Here is a 21,972-nt window from a genome sequence, read left to right on the forward strand (position 1 = left end):
TAGAGACTTAGGGCCCTGTTGTGAGGGGAGTACCAGGCGCCTTTCATTGGCGGAGCGTAGTGGGCGGGACGGAGTGTAGACCTGGATGAGGGCGTTCAGATAGCCAGGAGCTGTTTTTGTTGCTGTTTTCTAAGCAGGCGACAGGGTTTGAATTTGCTGCGAGCGCCGACTGGGAGCCAGCGGAGGGATATGAGCAGTGTCGGGTTGGTTGAACCCCAGTCGCGCTGCAGCGTTCTGGATCAGCCGCAGAGGTGCCAGTGCCTGTACCAGCAGTTGTGTTGCACGCTCTGACAGGACAAGTTAATTTCCTAAACACTGAAAGGACTTCTAATCAATTCTGTCTAAAAGTCTCAGATGAATAGTTCATTTGAAACGTTCTCATATTAGAACATCTGTAATGTCACGTCAGCTGGGCGGACGCCACCTTCACAGATCCAGAACAGCTGCTTGTCGGCCCCGGGGAAAGACTTCTCCAAAGTCGACACTGTGATGACCCCGACGCTTCTTACAGCCAACGTTTATAAAGAGAGAATTTATTAACAGATTATATAATTTATCATCGGGGCGTTTCAAACATTTATCCAGTAAAAACACCCGAACGTTATCTGGTTCCAGCTTTTATTTCTGCTTTATATCAGGTTCAATTTAACATCCTGGGGTTTTGGGACTTCTTGTTGGACAAATCAAGGAACTTCAGGACTTTGCTTCTGGACGTGGGAACATGTTTCTCTCTTTTCCCGTCATTTTACAGACTTAACGGCTGTGAACAGATTAAATCATGATGAAAAGAATCTGTTGCAGTTTCCAGGTTTGACAAATGTTCAGACCGGCTGCAAGAAAAAGGAGACAAAATCCAGTTTGCATAAATAACTGACGCAAGCAGACGCAACACTTTTATCTTGTTGCTTCTGCATCCACAACAAGTCACACTTTGTCGACTCATATTATTTATAAGCTACATTTAAAGGGGCACTATAATGAAGGCAAGAGGGAAAGAGGGAGTAAGAGAGGGGGGAGTGATGTAGAGGTAGCAGCCTAATATTAAGCAAAGAGAAAAATTCATGAGGGAATCTACACGGAGAAGCAAAACCTCGCAGGGGAGACAGGTACAAAGAGAGGGAGAGACAAAGAGAAAGATGGAGGCTGCAGGGAAGTGCAGGCGAGGAGAGATAAGCCCAAAGCCCCTCCGGCTAGAGCTGCACACAGCAGCTTCAGCCCCACGCGACCCCGTGTTAAAGCAGCGGGCCGAGCCGAGCCGCAGACAGCATGCAGCGAGGACGATGGAGGAGCACTGCAGAGAGGAACAATAATCACTCTGTGTGCAGCGTCCCACGCACGTCCAAGCATCGTCGACTGTGTCTGAGAGCCGAGAGTGGAGCGAGTTTGATTTCATGCTGCAGATCCGGACAAAAAGAGAGGAAGTGAAACAACGGAAAGCAAAAGTGATAAACGACAACTTCAGCAATTTAGAGTATTTCTACATTTTGAGTTGAACTTCATTTCTACAGATGTGTAACAGTGGGATCCGGACACACCCAGAGACACAAGCGACTCATCGTTCTTAGAAAACAATGGTGCAATTCTTTCGACGACTTGGCCGACGATAGCACATATTTAATGAACATGTCTCACCAGTTCAGAGACAATTCAGTCAGTGTTACTGAACGTACAACACTCTTGTATGATGATCATGTCAGATGTCACTATGAGGAACAACAACATGCCAATCCTCCACTAACAGCGAGAGGCATCGACTTACAAGATTTGTGTGTGAGCTCTTTTAAGTTCTGGTTTAAAGTTGAGGTTTGACTCAGAAAAACGAACTTCAATTTAAGTTATTAAAAGAGGAGCTAAACGTCAGAATTACTCTGGTTTATAAAGTAATAAATTCATGTAAATAAATGTCTCTATCTATCGTTGAATGAGGTAACACAATGGTGATTGAGCCTATGGCCCACTGATGAAAGCCTTTGCATTTGCAGTATTACAGACTGGGTGTCTGAACATGCGGCGCCCAGTTAGTGACGCGTTTTCCATCAGCCAGCAGTGGTTGGTCTGCCAGAGAGGGTAGGCGGAGCTAAGCGGCTGCTTTTCCGCTCTCTGCAAGCGTTGCGAGTAAACAGTAATCTACTATGGCTGAACAAACAATGAAAAGATGGATGACTACAGATACAACTTCAACAAGAAGTGAAAATCCAAAGAAAAAGAAACAAACTCGACGCTCAGATGAGGCAAACAGTCTGAAAAGGAAAGCAACCGTCAGCCAGGAAAATCAAGAGTTACAACCGGAGCCAACCGTGGACGTCACACATGCAACACTGTCTGGATATCTGGGAAGTGTGCTCCCGCAGTTACCATTTATCACCATAGGTGGCGCCAAAGAGAACGAAACTGATATCTTCAAGATTAGCACTTTAAGGTTTAGGTTGCAGTGTCTCTGGCAGCACTTACTCTGGTCAGTGGTTTTTGCAGATGTGTTGTTGGCCCGCTCTCTAGCAGAGATCCCACTGACAGCTTTGACTTTGCCTTCATTAGGTAGATCACGTTTTCTTTCCTTGGATTTGCGGTTATTTTTGAAGTTTCATCTTTACTCAAACTCAGCAGCGACCAGAGAAAACAGGACAACACTTCTGATTAGCTTCTGATTTAGTCCCAGGAATGTTAACTAAATACTGCAAATGATATGGGCTTTTATTTAATTTGGCATAGATTCGCTTAATAGACGTTTTTTTAACTAAAAATCCTCCAGATTATAAGTTTAACATTCACTCTTCTTTTAGCTCTGTTTGGTCTCCACCAACTCCCCGTGGCTCTCCAGCTGCTAAATGCTCAACTCAACAAGTTGTCTCTCTGCTTTTTGCTGCTACATAGGAAAATGTACAGCAGGTTTATCAGAGCCTGTTTGCTAAAAACAACTTCGCATTGTGTCCGGAAACAATGCTGATAAGAGCTGAGAGGCTGAACAAAAACAACTCAAACGATGAGTGGAAGGTGCAGTAAAGCTGAGTGTGTGATGATTATCAGTTGCACCATTTTACACATGAAAGGTTATTTCATCTCTTGTCAAAAACTAAAATATTGATCAGTGCTGCTTTAAACTAAAGAACCAGTTTCACCTCTTTAATTTCCCGTCTCTTATTTTGTAGCCGTGTTCCTGAAGGCAGCCTTACGTCCTCGCAGTCATTAACCCTTCATGTGGTCACACAGAGTAATGTGACTGTAGTTAGTGAGTGTGTAAATGAACTAAAGAAAGTTCAGGAAGTGGTTTGGAAATTAAAAAAGATGCAGCAACACTTCTCGAGCTGATCTCTGTCACGCTGACAGCTGCTCATTTCCATCCCCGCTCCGCCGTCTTCATCACAAACCAGAGAAAACACCGAACAGACCGCGTGAGAAAGCTTCATTACGACTCATATTCATACAGCTGTTGTGTTCCGAGCACACCGCTTACATCCCACACACTCACGTCTCATCTTTGGTCTCTGTGCCAGGATAGCAAACCCCCCCCTCTCTATGATTTCCATAGCAACACCCCCCTCCTCAGCTCCGCGATGAGCCATGACGCCGGCCTGACAGTACTCCGTGCCCACTCTCAGGCACACTTCAAGAGGAACACTCACAAACAGGCAGCTCCGGAGCTGTGGACGGACACGTTTGTAGTCCATCTACTCAGCAGTGAAACACAACTTATGCACCGCAGACTGAGTTGGCGGTGAATTAGTTCCAAAGCTCAAAAAGCTGAGTGACTGTGTGCAGAACTTTTCTTTGGTACGAAGAAGGCGGCTCACTTTAAAGCCTTCTGAAGGTGTTTGATAATTAACTGTCTGCAACTCTTTTTCTGAAGACAGCAGCTACTTGAGATGCACATGAAATTCTTAACCCCGCCACGCTCATCGAGTGTCACTTCTCCCTCACCGACCAATCAAAATCAAAAAGGGGCGGGACTTCTGATATTAACTTTGTCTACAACAACAGTGAAGGAGAAGCTAATCCTTCCGTTTTTCCGAGGTAACAATTTCCATGTGTAGAGCTGCTTGTAACGCCAGGACACGCCTCCTTTCCATTGTCGTTTCTTTGTTAAATGTTCTTGAATAAAAGCAAATATGAAGCATGAAGAGCAACTTAAATCAGACTTAATGGTCAGTACCGAGGGAAGCAGAAGTGCCGCCAGACAACTTTCACTAACTATCAACAGTAAGCGGCGTTGAGAAGCGCTCTGACATTGAGGCTGTGGGCGCTGTCAGTGCAGAAAGCGCTGTTAGCGGACACAGACCCTAATCTCTATTTAGGCATGGACGTGGATTTTAAGGGAAGGCAAGTGTTCTGGTTTCCGTTTGTAGTACGCTTGTGAGGAGAGCAAAAGCAGGCGGAACGTGATCCGCTAACGCCATCCCGGCTCCCATCAGCGTGATCGGACGACGATTTAGCTTCTTATTGATCTAAAGAGACGTCTGCATGCTAACAGCTAACTGTTTAACTTGAGATGAATTCCCTTGATGCTGTGTCACGAAAGCTGTTCAGATTTCCCGACTTCCTCGAACGCATCAGATCGATCCGACCTCCGTTCAACAAACGAGCATTGTAAAACTTTTCTTCTCCTCTTGAGGACAGACCTGACAAAGCTTGAAGTTTTATTTCTTACAAATCTGCATCATGACGTTGAAATTTTGGCAAACTTAAGACCCGTTAATAACAAGTAAATCAAGAACACGGTTTCTCTTTCTGTAACAATGCAGCACGCGGAAAAGGAAGTCTTGACAGGAAGTCGTTTATCGCTTACCATCCGGCTATTCACCGGTGTCCCCAGAGGCTATATCGTCTCAGACTGTAGCCGAGGGGATCCGAGATAGCTGGGGACAATGAAGGTCTGTACCAAAATTCATGCTACTCCATCCAATAGTTGTTGAGATATTCCTCTCTGGAACACAATGACGGGTTGACAGACACACCAACTTTGCTATCCATCAACCACACTGCTAGCAAAGCTAAAACCTGCACTTTTCATATGTGGTCTCAAAAGACAAAAAGACTGAATCAAGGTGGAAAAGTCATTAGGAGCTGCTACGAGGACAAAAGTGGGATTAAAGAGGTATGAAAAGGTAATCGAGCTTCATCTGCAGCTTCCACGTTAATGATTCTGAACTCCTGAAACAGGTAAAAGGTCACTGATTGTTACATTTAAGACGCATGATTTACTGTTCAGCTTTTAGCATCTTTTGTTGCAGTCGCTCTGCTCTTGACTCGAGCCCCTCCGCGGTTTAAGAGCTGCCAGCAGAGAGCAGATGAGGAGTCTGATATCATTGTTTGGTGCTTTTAGAGAGCCGTCAGAGGAGATTAACGCTGACGAGAAAAGACTTTAATCTTCCCCTGGATGATTTGCGGGAAAAATCCTATCAATGCTTGTAGAAGCTGAGGGCTGTGCTCCACACGATCAAAGAGCTACCTTCCTGTGCTATATCTACCGCTCAAAGAAGGGGATTCAAGGCCCTCATTATGAGCAAGAAGGAGCAGAGAGTTTTGTTTTTTCCCAAGGATCTTGATTTAGGGTAATACGTCTTTGTACATCTTTAGTATTAAAGCTGGTTTAGATCGACTGCTACAAGATTGGTTCATTTAAAGACGAGGTTACATAGCATGTCGTCCCTGTACAGTGTGATGTTTTATTGGCTGTCTGATCCACAAAGATATAATCATCCTGACAGGACAAATAACTTGGACTCGGGCATCTTGGACCGAGTATCCGCTGTACACGGTGTTCACGAAGCAGATGGAGACTCAGTAATGTCTTTTGGCTGCGAAGAAAAGCGGAGAATATTTGATCCAAGACGGGAAGCGATGATGCCAAATGGATTCATGTGACTGCGGCATCGGCTGCTTTTATAGTGCAGCACATTTCTGTTTTAGTGGGAGGTTTCATGCGCTTCAGATAACATCTTGTTTCATTCACTTCTGTCGATTACTTCCCTCCTTTAAAATAAGCACTCGTCTGATTGATTAAGCGTGTCTGCTCATGGTGCATTAATGTCGGTTCTTCAGAAATAATAGTGTCCTGAGATAACTCGTGTTATGATTTTCGAACAGTAGATACCGTGGGACACACTGTCCCTCAATAACAGCCCAAATGTACTGAATGCATACTGTAGTGTTTTCATTTAAATCACGTTGGGTACATTTTCTTTGTTTGGTATTTACATCAAGTTATTGTTAAAAACATGTGTGTCATTTTCAGTGAGCAAAAGAAAGATCTGCACATAAGTGGGGCGACGCCTGCGAGCTAGTTCAGGCAGACAACTCGAGCTGCGCTGATCTCACAATCGATATGTGTAACTTTCACAGTCACCTGACAAACACTTCCTCCCAACTGGCGCTCTCTTTAGGGCCCGATCAGACAGAACACGTTTCAGCAGCTGGGGGCGGCTTTTTTGTCATGTTTTCAATGAGAGGCTTTTTGCGCGCTGCTTTTGCTTTGCAGAGCGCCGCGCTTTTTTCCGCTCTGTGCGCCTCGCGTTTTTGAGGAAACGCTCCGAGCGCCTCGAGTTGAAAAAACTTCACCTCAAAGCAGAAAAGTGTCCGATGTCATGGGCGTTTTTTCTCATTGTCCAATCGGGTGAAAGGAGAGGTGGGCCTTCTGTCAGTTTACAATGTAACGGTTAGGTTAATGACAGCTAATGATTCGGTAATTGCCTTAACAACAGTAGGAAAAAAAAGCCGCCCCCAGCTGCTAAAACGCGCTCTGTCTGATCGGGTGTTTACTTGCGGGCAGTGCGGTGCGCCTCGCGTTTTACAGCCTGCAAAGCGCATTCTGTCTGATCGGACCCTTAAGCTGCTCTGTCATCGCAACCGCTGCCCTGCACCAGTACTGCGCTCAGCCCCACCGCCACCCCAGCATCCACCTGCAGGCTCAGGCTAGTATGTAAAATAAATCTGCGAGGAGCGATGAGGTCGGAGCCGAGACGCCAAACACAAGCTGTGTTCTGCTGCTGCCACAAACATTTCAAACTGTAACAACGTGAGTTGTCCAGCTGAAATACAAATACATTAAAATGATTCCACCTTAAGTCAGTCAACGTCGGAAATCAATCAGTTATAGCAATGGAACAAGTGTAGTCAGTCCCTCCAGGAAGTTGCGTTACAGCAAATTCAACCAGCTTTTCTCGACCTTGTCCCACCTTTTCCGCAAATTCGATTTCCTTGCACACGTGAAGTCACGTAAGTCACCAAACTCACTTCTTTGATCTTCAGACTATGGATCCCCTGAGCTCTGCAATTAAACAATATCACATGAGGCCGCGTTGTACTGAACATCATCACGGCTGTGATTCAGTCGTAGATAATCACAGCCCTGAAGATATTCAGGACAACACGACCTCGAGTGTGATATTGCTTTTATATAACAGTTACACAAGCTGCAAATAGTAGCAAACAGTAACAATCAACAGATTCTTTTTTGCTCCACCAACTGAACTAGTTCCACAACTGAACTGAAACTGGACTGTTGTTGCTAAGCAACCCAAACATTCTCCTGCTCTCTGTGTCTACAGGTGACCACAGATCAGCTGTTTTTATCATCAACATTTAACTGTTTGTTTTCATTTATCATCAACCAGTGAAATAAGAGTCTGCTGTGTGATTCAGAGCTACCAGCTTCATTAATGTAGACACACACGGTCTGCTGTGATGTTAACTAACAGTATTCAGAACACCTGGCTGAGGCGGAGTGATACACAGAGTGAAAAGTCCCAGTGACTCATGGAATGCTTCTTATCCAATCAGATGACTTGGTTGGAACTGTTGTATAATAATGTATAAACATCTGAGGGCATCTTTTTACTTTATTTCTTACTTGTTACTGATGTTTGTTTCTTATCAATTGTTTCATGTTGCCACAGCAACCGAAATAAAGAGTTGAACGGCGTAACTGTAATAATGTGTAGATTCTCCTTTGCACATATGGATAGCAGTGAATGAGCACGTGCAGTGAGGATTGAGCTTTTCATGGCTATGGACTAGACATAGACCAATATGGTTTTTTCAGGGCCGATACCGATACCGATTATTAGTAGTCAAGGAGGCCGATAACCGATATTTGAAGCCGATATTCATTTGCAGTAAAAGTGAAAATATTGGCGTAAAAATTTTGAATAACACAAACTCCAACACTTAACTTTGTTTAAATGCCTTTAAGCATATGCATCAGAGCCAAAATAACCCAGTTTTAAATTGATCTCTTATCGGCCGTCGGATTAAAAAAAAAAAAAAAGGCCGATGCCGATATGCGTCAAAATGCAGAATATGTGCGCCGATAATTGGCCCGGCCAATTACACATTTTATTTGGCGTCTTGACACAGAAATCAACCGGAAGTGATGTCAGAAGACAAACGGCTCGCTCAGCCAATAGACGGCTTTATTGGAGCGTTTGTCCCAGTCGCTCATAGCGGGGAAAAAAGCTTCAAAACATTGCAACTTTTTTAAAAAAGCTGCTGCAAAATTCGGCATTTTAGGCCACAACCATCACAGGAAATTCCTGCGAGATCCTGGAGGGACAGTGCAGTCGTCTGTCTTATCATTTAACAATCACTTTTCAGTACTTGTATCTGATTGCTTTCAGTATAAAGCAGTGGTGCACTACACAATACATTTAACCTCCGACAGTTACCATCTTTCTTGGTTTGACAAATCGTATTACTGAGTGACAAGAACAGAAAGAAAAAGGGTATAAAATGAATTATCTCGGCCTTTGCCTGTCAGTGAGAAACGCTGCGTCCTCTTTGCCCTCAGCATGTTAGAGTGGACCGACTGCGAGATGTGACCGAGCTGTGATCGAAGATAACTCCGATGGTAGGAGGAGAGGGTGGAGCAAGGTCGAGTCCGTTGTGGGAATCAGAAAAAAGTAAGCAGTTTCAAAAAGTAGATTAAAGATAAAAGAGGGAGAAAAATCTGAGGAAATATAACAAAGAGAAATCTGATTAAATCGACCTTGACCATGAAGTTGCCGTCATCCTCCGGAGTCACCATCACGACGGAGTCATGCAGCTTCTCATCAAAGTGAACATGTGACGGGGCTCCGGCAGCGGGGGGTTCCTCTGAGAAGCGCACACCTCCTGTCTTCACACCACCTGAGAGAGAGAGAGGGGGGAGAGGAAGAGGCGCTGAAGGTCAGACCACACAAACACTCACGCTGGATCCTTTTAACAGGAGAACAGATGTGTTAAAACGTGCCAGGCGCCTCCTTTCACAGACTAAAGCAATCACTCTAATCTGCTCTGGTCGTCTGAACACTCAGGGAGCTGTAAAGGCCCTACAGTGCATCATACACATATAAAAAATCATATAGGGCTGGAGGAGAGAGGAAGAGAAAAGAGAGATCAAAAGGTAAAGAGAGAAAGCAAACACAAGATGATGAAAGAGAAGAGCTGAAGTGGAGAAAAAGTGACTGAAGAGGAGAGAAGACAAAACAGGAGATGATTGTGAGTCAAAAAACAGTCAAATATGTTGTCGGGGTGAAATGAAAAATGTCATTTTAATCCTTTAAGATCACGTCCCCGGTAATATTGTGCATCTGTTACGGCTGTATGTGTTCCCTGCACTGTTTGTCCCTTTTGCCTTTCTGCTGTCGTCCCAGCTCTTCACTGCTGATTGCACAACGAGGTTCACCTGGTCTTGGATGCTTAAAAACCCCAGACTTGGCATCTGAAGGGGAGAGGCTTCTGGAGTGGGGACTGCTGCCAGACTGGGATTCTGTGTTGTGTTCTAGTTGCTTTTGTTAGACTTCAGTTAATGATTCAGTTGTAAGTATTGTCTTCAATAAATCCCTCGGTTTTGACTTTTTTAAGGTGTTTCCTGTGAGTTTGTTGGGTCAAATGTGGATAGTTGTTAGCCCCATAGGGCCGCCTTAGGGTGGGGCGTAACAGCATCTATTTGACAATATAGGCCAAAAAAAAAATCAATTTCTTCGTATTCTTATATCAAAATCCGATCATTTTTTCTTCCGGTAAATCTAAATTTCACGCGTGCTTACGTAAGTTAGCACCAAACAATTTCAACCAATCAATCTGCAACATTTAGCCGCAGAGCACCAAGAATGCTCGCTCAGTTAGCTAGCTACTGCGCTGTGGAGAACGTCTGTCTACGCCCACTTCTCAACGATCAAATCAAATCCCTCTAATGATATGTCCCGCCTGCACGTCCTGTTTCACTTGGAAATACGTCACGATACGGAAGCTAGATACTCTCAAAATGCCGTTTCAGCTCGACTTTAAGGAAGCTTAAAGTCTTTCAGTCTTCAGTTTTTAGTCTTTACTGGGGCGGAACAATTTTGAAAAAAATGTAATCTGTTTATCTTTGGCATGTTTCCATTTCACTTTGTTTTTATATTGGTGCACAAAATCTTCCAGCTTTTAAAGCTTTTATCAAGTCAAAAAATATATATATATATATGTGAGTAGACATGTAATTAAATAACTGTTAATATCAATCTACTGCTATCGAAAGCTCAACTATTCTGAGAAGCTTTTCCTAGGATTTGCTCCCTTTCAGCCACGAGAGCATCAGTGACTTTCAGCACTGTCAGCAGTGTAGTTCATCCAAAAGTTGCTAGAGAGGGTCTTTTAGGTCTGACTTCTATGCAGGCAACAATGTCAAAAAAATGTATCCATTGAAGCTGTAGTTAAAAAGTTCTTGTTTTTTATTCATGAAAACAAGCCCAGACCCAGACCATTTAATCAGTCAAAAGTTTGTTCAGTGAGCAGGCACTGTCAGGTAAAACTGGTAAATCAAATTGTGTGTCATCGGCAGAGCAGTAAGATTAAAGGTTATATTTTTTAAGATTGGAGCCCAGCAGGAGCATGTATAAAGAAAATAATAGAGGCCCTAAAGTTGAGCCCTGTGGGACTCCACATTTAGTGGTGCAATTGGCCCCTGGAAAAAGCCTCTGTCAGTCAAAGCTGGTGTTCTCTGTCATTGATAGAAGCAATAATATTTGAAAATGGCGCCATAGCTGTGGAGAAAGTTGTACAAGCAGCTCGTGGTTTCGCCCATTCTACAATCCTACAATACCCAGCGTGCATTGCGCCCCTCCCTCTGAAAGGAACGGCCCAGCGAGACGCTGGAGTGAAATGCTACCGTTTCGCTGCAGACAATGGCTCAGAGCGGGACAGAATCCGAAATACGGCGAGAATTTACCGATGGATGGTCTAAAAAATCTTCAGGTCTGCAGTCTACATTTCAAACAGGACGATTTTTAATGCGTCCTAGATTGAGGAAATGTAGTTTAGCAAGCTCTTATATTCATTTGTTTTGCAGCTGCTTGTAAAGACTTGTATACATACGATTATTGCCACAGATAACCGGCTGCCAGCAACTCTAATGGAAATTAAACCCTCAAATAAAGATAGCCTTTTAAATCATTCATCTATTATCTGATTCTGCTGGCAAATCCATTTTGCCGTCAAACTTCCCTTTATAATGACATTACATTACAGAGTCCTCCGGGCAGTCTCAGTAGGATGTCAAAATAAAGCAGTTCAAGAGGTTTAGGCTTACAAGCTACACATATTATTTCCCTTTAGGTTTTAGTGTTTTCCTATAACACCGAGACTCGCTGATATTTATTGTTCTGCGGCCCCGGAGTTCAACCGCAGTGTGAGGGAATGGAAACCTTTTCTCCAAATAAACCTACTCCTCCCGAAAAACAACGATCCTCTGAGGGTTTGATTGACTTTCCCAGACCTCATCGGAGAGAGAAATGTTAACAGCAAGAGATAAATAATTAGTACAAAGAGTATGCTGTCCTCCTTTGCTTTATATCAACAACCTTTTAAATGTTTATTTCATAATCTATTAATAGGGGGGCCACTGGGACTCTTCTGTCACTTACATTTCAAAACCGTTTCCCACAGAAATTTGACTTTGAGATACGCATATCCTGCATCACTGTGTGTAATTGACAAAAACTTCCTGGGCTCCGTGTGTCTTGTTACCGTCTTGCCAATTATTCTCGATTTATTCAGAAACTTCAAACGCGTTCCAATCAGCAGCGTGACCACCGAGCAGGAGCTTTGTTTTGCGGCCAACATGACAGACAGCCAACTATTTCAAGTACTGTGAGACAACAAAGCAAAGACAGAGTGTGAAGGTCTGTTTCTAGGTACCTAATCACCTTTCAGAATATAAAAGCAATTCTTGACTTTGTAAGGAGGTATTTTGGCACTACTCAAGTAGCTTGAATGTATTTATACTCAGACTCACAGGCTGCACAGTGAAAACACGAGGCATTTTCACCACCACTCTGAACAGTTATCACTGTAAACCCAGATTTGATTTAGAATTAAACTTCCAAATTGACTTTACTTCTTCCTTTATGTTTTGTAAAAAGACACTGTCATCATTAAAACTAGTTGTTTTAACTATTCAGCTAAAATGTGCACTTTAATAATCGAGTTAACGCCGTTTTCCCACTGGCTAACACGTGGCTTTTTTTGCGTCACAGTAAAGGCTATAGTCGGCATTCAAACGCAGGTCAAATGACTCTGCAGTCGACCCGGGTACTTATCGCTTCGGCTCTGATCGGCAATGATGGGAACACCAAACCCGTGCCAACACGCTAATCTCCGCCCCCTTTCCGTCGCAATGCTACGCTCCATCGGTAACTTCTGCGACTCCTTCGCATCTCAGCTACAAATTCCGCCCGTCTCCGTCCGAGCAGAGCTCGAACATCGTTCCAAATTTGTCGCGCCGAGTTTGATAAACAGAATGAATGAGTAATAGATACAATGAAGACCTAACCACCGTAACATCTTCACTGTTTACTAACCCTGTTTGTTTCGGGCGCGTTTGTGACGTCATACGGTGACGCAGCAGAAAAGACACCGAAAGCAGTATACTTCACTGGCAATGGGAAAAGAGACAATCAGGATCTATAAGCGGGTCTTCGCGGGTCTGAAACCTGCGTCAAAGCGCTAACTTTGGTGGGGAAAAGGGTATTAGTATGAGGGGCTTATTTGTACTTCTGCCTAGCAACAGGTCTTAGCGGAGAGTCTGCTCCAGCGGCCCAGAATGCCTCGTGTCCCATCAGGCTTTGTGCTGGACTTCATTCATAGTTTGTCTAGTTGTTGTGTGTGTTTTGACAATGTTAATGTTGTTAACACGTATTTATTGTTTTGTTGGTAATGTGTGCATGCAGAGGATGTTGTTTTATGTTATTTAATGCCATTTTATTTAAGCCTTTAGTTTGCACCATGACCAAGGGGGCTCTCCTTCTGAGCAAGTTGCTATAATAATATAAAAAGTGTGTAGGAACTGAATATCAGTGTGATTATTACATTTCAAAAACAAATCTTTTTTGGCCTTCAATGCCAAACTTGAATCAGGTGTTGATGCCGACCTCACAGTCAGGTAGATTTAAATCTTCGATCTCTTTTCTTTTCCAATAAAGTTTCATTGGCAGCAGCGTTTCCTTCTCTTCATATCTGATTAAGAAAAATCATTTCCTAAATAAACACCATTTATTTTTCTCAAAAGAGCGTTTTTTCTGCCAAGCCATGACAAGCCAACATTTGATCAGACTGCTGCCATCTGAATTAATTATTAAAAAAGCAGAGCAGAGCCTGGAAATAATCTAACAGAAATCAGGAAAATAAACCGACAGCAGCTTAATGTCCTTTTCCTGAACAGCAGCAGATGAAGCCTCAACGTTTGAATTAAATCACGTCGCTGCCTTTCTCTGGAGCAAGATATGTGAAGGGAAGCAAAACTGTTATTAAAGGGTTGGTCATACTTATTATTTTAAACCTTCAAATGCATTTAGTCAACACTCATGATTTAATTCTACAATGTAAACCTGCTCCAACGTATTTAACTGGCTTTACCTGCTGAGTTATGTTCTTGCATTACAGCACAGCCCATTACTGACCCACTTGGGCCTGGTTCCATTAAACTTTCATACACACTCATATTAGAGATTAGAAATCCTTGCTATCAGCAATCTGGGTCACAATAATGAGTGCAGGAGTTACATAATGTTCCATATGTGTACGGTCACTGCGTTGAATAGGAGAGTGGAAATGAGAGGCGGGAGGTGTGATGTAATAAAATGTGTGTTTATATCTAAAGATCTGAATACAAAAGATGCAATATTACAATATTAGTAAGATCCCAGGAGTGAGCTCAATAAAAACAGACTCTATGTAGATCGCGTCTGTGATCCTAGACAACACAGTCCATCCCAAATACAGATAAAGCTCAACCAGAGGGAGGTTCATATCTCAAAATGAGTTTTCTTATCGGACTGTGTGTCTTCATGGAAAGTTCCTAATAATAATATTTATGCGTCTTAAGATTCCCACTATCCACTTATACAAATAATCCTCATAGCTTGTTGCTTTATAGCATTTTGTGTTATGAAAGCAAATGGATGTATTCACGTTATGTCATATGATGTAGTCGTGAAATGACAGTAATCCTTAAAAATGTATCAGCTGTATGAATTCAAAGCATCATTCAGGTAAGGGATAATGTATAGTGAGCAGGTTGTTGTAGCGGATTATTAACAGCTGTGTTCAATACTTGATTCTGATTGGTTAATCACAGCATTCCAAGGTCTGCTTTTTCTCGATAACAGACTGTTGCTATGAAGAACAGACCGTTGCTAGGGTTGCGGCTCCAATCACACAATCCGTAGGACAAACTCTAATCATATCAATCCGCCGAAAGTAGTCCGCTAAATTTGACGTCGGTTAGTTTACAGAGAGAAAAAAGAAAAGAGACGAAACAGCAGAGAGAAAGCAGTAAAGACTAAACGATGCAAAACTGAAGGCTACAACAGAAAGAGATCTACAATACTGAAGTAAACAAACAGAACACAGTACGGGATACGGCAGTTTGAAGACAGGAAAAGAAAGTCAACAGACTCTGACAGTGACGAGACAGAAAACCTCCATCAGGCACTGCTGCGACTGCTGTTCTTAATGACAACAGTCTGCTATTGAGAAATAACAGACCTCGGAATGCCGGAATTAACCAATCAGAATCAAGTATTTAACACAGCCGTGCAATAAAGACAATATAACACAAACTCTCGAGGTTAGGCTTATTACAGTTATGATTTTATGTTTAATAATGTGTCATTTAAATATAGGTGCTTTTGTCCAAACAACACCCAAAACTAAAATCTAAATAAATATGTGTTAAAGTTAAAGCTATAAAATAATGTTACATTGTGATAATAATGTTAATCTTGTATGCTAAAAAAAAACATTCCTACAGCAAGTTGTACATTGTCAGCCACTGCTTTAACGACGCTACAGTTATCATACAGGCAAAGAACTACTCACATGACTGTTAACCCTTTCATTAGGTAGCTTTGATACATCTTAAAGCACTCACATATACTGTTACTTTCCCAATCAAAAGACCAAGACTTAAGCTGTAAGTTCATCATCTGATCACATGACGCGACCTGTTATTTAAGGTCAGTGCTCCTCCTCTAAGAGGCTTTAACAGGTTCATACAATAGGGCTCCATGACTGTAATTACATGCAGGCGCTAAGCTTAATAATGCCAGGCTTTCATACTGTAAGCCAGTCTATCAGGAGGCGTTAAACCCTTTAGACTCTGGAGCGTATAAAGTGAAGAGGCTTTGACTGAACTCATAAATGTGATAAAAAAAAGAACGATGGCTGTGATGTTAAGCATTTGCAGTGTTTTTTATGTGACTAAACATTAAAAGCCTGCGATGGAAGCACGCACACTCAACCTTTCTTGGACTGTTGTCATCACTCTGGTTATTAAATCGCGGAGCAGATGGCAGCTTTCTTGTTTGCACACGAAGAGCATATTTGGTTTCACTTCCTTTGTTGTCATCCGCAGCTCTTTCTTTTGTCTCTTTACCTTCTGTTTGCGTTTGATGTACGTGCACGTATGCAAACAGCATCCGAGCAGCGACCGAGCTCCGAGCCAAGCAGCCTCTGCTTCAGGCTCATTATCACAATACTGAATTCTCCGGCCTTTCCTCTGGGTCGGATAATCTCAGACAAAGCCATGGCAGGGACACACACATACCCGCTCAGTAGTAGCACACCCAGAACCAAGCAAATTTATATGCACGTGTGCACGCACATGCACGCCCCACTGAACTGGCTTATTTCAGATTAATCTCTATCTAGCCTACCTCTGTGCTCCACTAATCTGTCTGTCAGTGTATCTGCTTGTGCTCTGCTGAATAGAACAGTGCTCTGTTGGCCTTGTTCTCTGAATTACTTTATCAATATGTTAATATGCTCCAAAAAGAACACATTTCTACAGGGGCAAAAAGCAGCTATCGGACCGAATAGGAAGCGTCACATCTGGTTGCAATAACTGCAGGCTGAACAACATTCGATCAGCTGTGTCACCTGGATGATGTTCAAACCAACATTTTCCCTTCCCGTGAGTCATCTCGCCTCCCACTGCAAACTTTCCAGCACATTAATGACCAAACACACCTGGGACTCTACCATTATAAAACACAAACTCAATTATGTTTCCGCTCGCCAGCTTTACGGGGAGATTGCACAAATCCATCTCTGTCTGCCGTTCACCACTTCTTCTTCTTCTGAGCCAGTGATTTCTGTCAACACTACTGACAACATCCATACACGACAGTCAGCCAGAGTTATATACAAGTGATTACAGATAAAGTTGAAGGAGACAGAGATCAATCAAAAGAGATTTTGATTGTGGATTGCGATCAAATTTATGGGATAAAGTGAGAAAGTCAAAATTGACGTCTTCTGTAAAAGAGAAAAAAAATGATGGGAACCGAGGAGCACAAAAGCGACGTTGATTTTCTGTTGATTTTCCTGACTGAAGGTCGCTTTCCTTTTCAGACTGTTTGCTTCATCTGAGCGTCGAGTTTGTTTCACTTATTGTTGAAGTTGTATCAGTAGTCATCCATCTTTTCTTTGTTTGTTCAGCCATAGTAGATTACTGTTTACTCGCAACACTTGCAGAGAGCGGAAAAGCAGCCGCTTAGCTCCGCCTACCCTCTCTGGCAGACCAACCACTGCTGGCTGATGGGAAACGCGCCACGTGGAAAAAGTCGCCACACACACCCAGTCTGTAATACTGCAAATGCAAAGGCTTTCATCAGTGGACCATTGTGTTACCTCATTCAGTGACTTAAAAGACATTTATTTAAATGAAGTCTTCTTTTGATTGTATGGACGTTCACGGCAGCTCAGCTAGCTACCCCCTCACAGGACATCCTGTGTCCACTGAAGAGAGTTAAAGCGATACTGATCCTAACATTTATCCTAAAAGTTTACAAGACCACTGAAGGAACCCAAAACAAGCTAAGCTAATGTTAGCAGCAGCTCTGCTAGCGGCCTCTTCTTACTTCCTGTGTCTGTTGAAGACTATTGTAAAGAGAGAGATTTTAATGTGAAACTCATATATTTAGTGGTTTTACTGGTTTTAATTAATAGTCAGTCTGTTTTGAAGAGGAGGAGACTTCTGCAGATTATTAGGCTAACCGTAAACACCTTTTGAGCGATGAAACTTAGAAGGAATCATCACCTTAAAACAAGCTAAGCAGCATTTTGCCTCACATCCCTGTGTCTGTTGTTGGGTAGATTTTAATGTGAAACTTCTTGATTTAGTGCTGTCACCCGTTAGAAACTGAAATATTGATATTTATAAATACAGAAAATCTCGTGATCATATTTTTGCCATATTGCCCAGCCCTACATCTACTGTTTCATGACAAACTGTCATGCTCATTTGGAGAGACCTTTTGTAAAACTGAGGAAACAAGGCCAAAAAGTTCACAATAAAAGCCTCACAGAATTCTTTTAGTCTCCCAAAGGTGGCAACACATTCCTACCCCTTCGTTAAAAAGGAAACAAACCGTCTTCCTGTGACATTTCAGTCAGTCACATGAAAAAGACATTTTTTAAAATGTCCTCAACAGGAAGTCGATACAGAGGCCCCCTCTGCTCTGCCCTTCATTCAGTGACCTTATCAAAGAACAAAGGGCTGCCGAGTGGTCCTTGAAGGCAACAAGTGCCCATTCTCCAGCGGGGAGCAGACGCGGCGCTTACAGAAACCTGACGAGTCATTTAAAGCTCTCACTGGGTCTTGTGCTCTGCCAGGATTTGTTATTAAGCCCTTCCTGCTTTTGAGGAAATAAATGTGCTTGCCTTGACAGAAATGACAACATCACCCCGTCCCCCAAGAAACTGAAAGAACAAATCGATTGTGAATTTAAATTCAATTGATTACCCTTCCTGGAAGGCCTCGGGGGCGTCTCACAGCTGACAGTCACAATAATCTGTCATCCTGTTTTTTCTTTCTTCACCAGGTATTATCGCTACAGTAAGCCCTTCTAAGAACCTCTGAATGCAGCGCCAGATTAAAGAAGTGTAATTCACCTACAGCAGATTAAAGGGTGCAGTTTCATAACCATACGATCACTTCCTGGTTGAGTACAAAGGCTTATTGGTACAGGAAGTAATCCAACCCCTGTATGACAAAGACGCTGTAGAGCCAAGAGCGCTTCCCTGTTACGTATGCATTATTATTTTTATTCTTGATAGCCAAAATAAAATACTCAGCTTCGGATAATGTCTGATTTAACTTGAAGATTAAATGTCAAAGAGCAGAGATGGGACAATTAAACGGAGAAGAAATCTGGATTAAGGAGCAGTGCAGCGTTTTTCTTTCTTTTACCAAACTGGACTTCCTTTGTGCCTCCATGGCGTGTCCTCAAATAAACAGGAACAAAAGCCCTGATCCTGAGCCAGTGGGTCAGTCTGGGCTGTCTGTATCTTTAATATTAAGTACTGCTCGTCCTGTCGGCCTCAAATCAGACAATTTAGAAAGGCTTCTGTAGCAGATCATCACAAGATTTAGTGTATTTTGAACTTCAAAGTAATTGCAACAGGCATGGAAAACAACAATAAAAACTCACTCTTCTTCGCAGCGGCCATGTCCCAGGATTCGGTCCAGCACAGACTCACTTGGACACGCTGTCACAGCCTCATCGTGTCAGCAATCTGACCTCCGAACGACCCTGCAAATCACGTCAGGACGGAGGACACAGTGTGAGAGAAGGATTCAGCAGAGACAGTAGCAGTGATTACATCTACAGAAGTACAGTGGGAGATAAGGAGGAAGAAAGGCTGTACACGAAAGAGAGGACAAACAAGCAGCTCGACACCGTCAGCTTCCCGGGGTGTTTTTCTTTCTAAATGCTGGAGCTCAGGTTAGCCCGTCCGTCAGCTGAGAGAACAGCTGTGCTGCGCTGGCCGAGCCAGGAGGACCAGAGACTCCTACAGAGAGTTCAATTAAAGGAAACAACATAACAGTCAAAGAGGATTAGCCAGAGGCCGAAGCTGCTGTTTGTCAGCTTCACACAGATGGAACATGATTGTCTCATCTTCTCAGAGGGGTTTGATATAAAACTGTAAATAAAGAAAGACAGAATATTTGTTCTCAATATAACGTACAATAATAATCAGGGATGTGTCGAAACATCGACATTGCTCAGTGTAAAATTACCGTCCATATTGTCATCTTTAAGATACGTGTGTTTAAATGTTATCTTCAAAAATATTTTTTTAAACCATATTTTGGCTTTTTGTGACCTGATATAAATGTATAAAAGGGGTCAACGATATCTTCTCGCTAAGGTCGCTAAATTGAGATATCAACAAATACTGTCCTGTTGTCCAAAGAATATCATGTCTGGATAAACTTGTGATTTGACACCCCTAATAACGATGTAATGTCGGCACACTGGTGAACGAATTGTCCGAAGATTTTTCATCTACGGCTCCAATTACGGCTGCAACAAACAGTTAGTGTCACTATTGATGAGACTGATGAAAATATTTCACACTTTCATCACGCAATGCCAGAAGCCAAATGTTTCTCTGCCGACAGTTCAACACCCACAGACCTTCTGTTCAAGAGGCTGGAAACAAATACTGTTTGACATATTTGCCTTAAATGTCTGAAACCATTGATTGATTATGGAAATGTTTGGAGCTTGGTTTTCCTTAAACCCACCAATTGATTAATTGACCAATCGTTTCAGCCCAACACTCGAGAGAGCAGCCTTGTTTTGAGGCATTACTGCTGTTAAACAACAGAGACCAACACATCGCCTTAGTGCCACAAGTTTTCTCCAAACATCATATAATATAATAATTATTATGTAATAATAATAATATTAAAGACTAGAGGTGGGAATCGCAGGGTAACTCACGATACGCAACAACGATAACGGTAATATCACGATACAGCAATATATCGTATTAATGTCATTAATTTTGTCACTGCAGTTTGTCAGTTTCACAGAATGTGACACAAACTGGGAGGAAACACAAGACATGTTTTCTGTCTGTGAATTAATGTTACAGAACTATAGAACGATGTTAAAAATAAATCTGACTTTGAATTTGGATTCATGTCATAAGCGGCGCCGCGAGGGGTCATGAAGTAGAGACATGGCGAGTCAAAATGGCAAATCTGTTTAGAGCGTCAAATGTTTGTAAATTCAAATATTGCTATTTGGCGCCAGCCTATCGATAATTGTCAGGACGACCAACATATTGCCGTATTGATATTTTGTCCCATCCCTACGACGGAGTAGTAGGGCCACATTAAGGAAAAAAAATTCTCTAAGATTTCGAGAATAAACTCATAATTTTACTAGGAAAAAAAGGCATAATATTACGAGAATAAAGTTGTAATTTTAGGCTATGGTTAGCCTGTATCTTATTTTGAAAGGTAATATCAGAAGTGAGAAGTGAGTAAAATGAGATCACGAGTCATTTTCAAATAAAATCACTTTTCAGATCCCTGATAGTTACGACAAAGTGGTGCTGGTGTTCTGAAAGATGAAATATTTAGTATCTGTGAAACCTATACTAATATATTGATATGTAGCTGTTTAGTGAGCTTGCGCATTACTTGGTGGGAGATCTCCCATGCTCTCGCGAGGTACATGTATGCTATGCTTCCATGCTACCAGGTGTGTTCAGTAAATACAGCTCCGACTCAAGTTGTGTTCAGCGTCCTGTGCATCATCTACAAGCATGACTTCAGAAGATGTTCACTGTGAAGTTATACTTCCTCATTTTAGTGCAGGCGGCTGCTGCTCTTCTGATATTCATAATATTTATGCTAACAACAGTCTAAAATTACGACTTTATTTTTTTCTTTAATGTGGCCCTAATACTCCGTCATACATCCCTAACCCTATCCAATTAAAAACTGACAGATTAACATGAAAACAAATAACATCATTATCAGAAGTGGCGACCGTAGGAGGTGCAGTACTGTGTTTTGAAGAGGTAGCCTATTTGCAGCAGTGGAGCAAATAAAAGACACATTTGTTTGCTACGTCCTTCCAAAGTTTTTACAAGGTTTGGGGGCTTTTACTGCTGCTATTATTATAAAAGAGTGCTTTGTGAAAATCAGCTTAAGGGGACAAATCAGTCAGCATGGAACAATACAAGACAAACAAGTTTGAAACTGAATATACAATATCTGCACTGCAATGACTTTGGATCGCTGATTTCCATCAGAACCAAACCACCAAGCGACGACCTTCAGGAGAATTGAAGTTACTTTCTCTCACCCTTGATGCTAAGGTAATGCTTGATCTCAGGGCCGATGGTTTCACAGATAAAAGGCTCGTGTATGCAGCCGGAGATGATTTTTTTTCTCCAGGTTTTATAAAGACGACCTTATCTTGTCGTATCAACAATCGGATGTTGACGGTCAAGGCTGGAGAGGAAGACGCAGCGAGCACAGATCAGCGCCAGAGTCAGAGGATGGAACGGAAAACCAAAAATGAAATGTCCACTGAGAAATGGCTTGAACCAGAGGACGATCCACTTTTAACAGCTCCAAATATCAGGGCTGTTTTTGGCGCCTAAATGGGTCACTGTGATTGTAAAACCTCTGATGAGATTCGAACAGCTGTGAGA

General features: G+C 42.4%; 1 protein-coding gene across 1 annotated transcript in view; it reads right to left on the reverse strand.

The window, feature by feature from the left end:
* adissp (adipose secreted signaling protein) overlaps nt 1-21,972 on the reverse strand; it is a 36,199-nt gene that overhangs the window by 11,950 nt on the left and 2,277 nt on the right. The window contains exons 2-3 of the mRNA XM_069671714.1: nt 18,945-19,046; nt 8,978-9,117 (exon numbers count right to left, since the gene is read on the reverse strand). Coding sequence (XP_069527815.1) covers nt 8,978-9,117; nt 18,945-18,963 — 159 coding nt within the window. The 5' untranslated portion in view covers nt 18,964-19,046. The remainder of the gene's footprint in view (nt 1-8,977; nt 9,118-18,944; nt 19,047-21,972) is intronic.

The sequence above is a fragment of the Semicossyphus pulcher genome, unplaced genomic scaffold (assembly GCF_022749685.1).
Source record: "Semicossyphus pulcher isolate SPU_LCO1_2020_fin unplaced genomic scaffold, fSemPul1.0.p SCAF_21, whole genome shotgun sequence".
Taxonomy (NCBI): domain Eukaryota; kingdom Metazoa; phylum Chordata; class Actinopteri; order Labriformes; family Labridae; genus Semicossyphus; species Semicossyphus pulcher.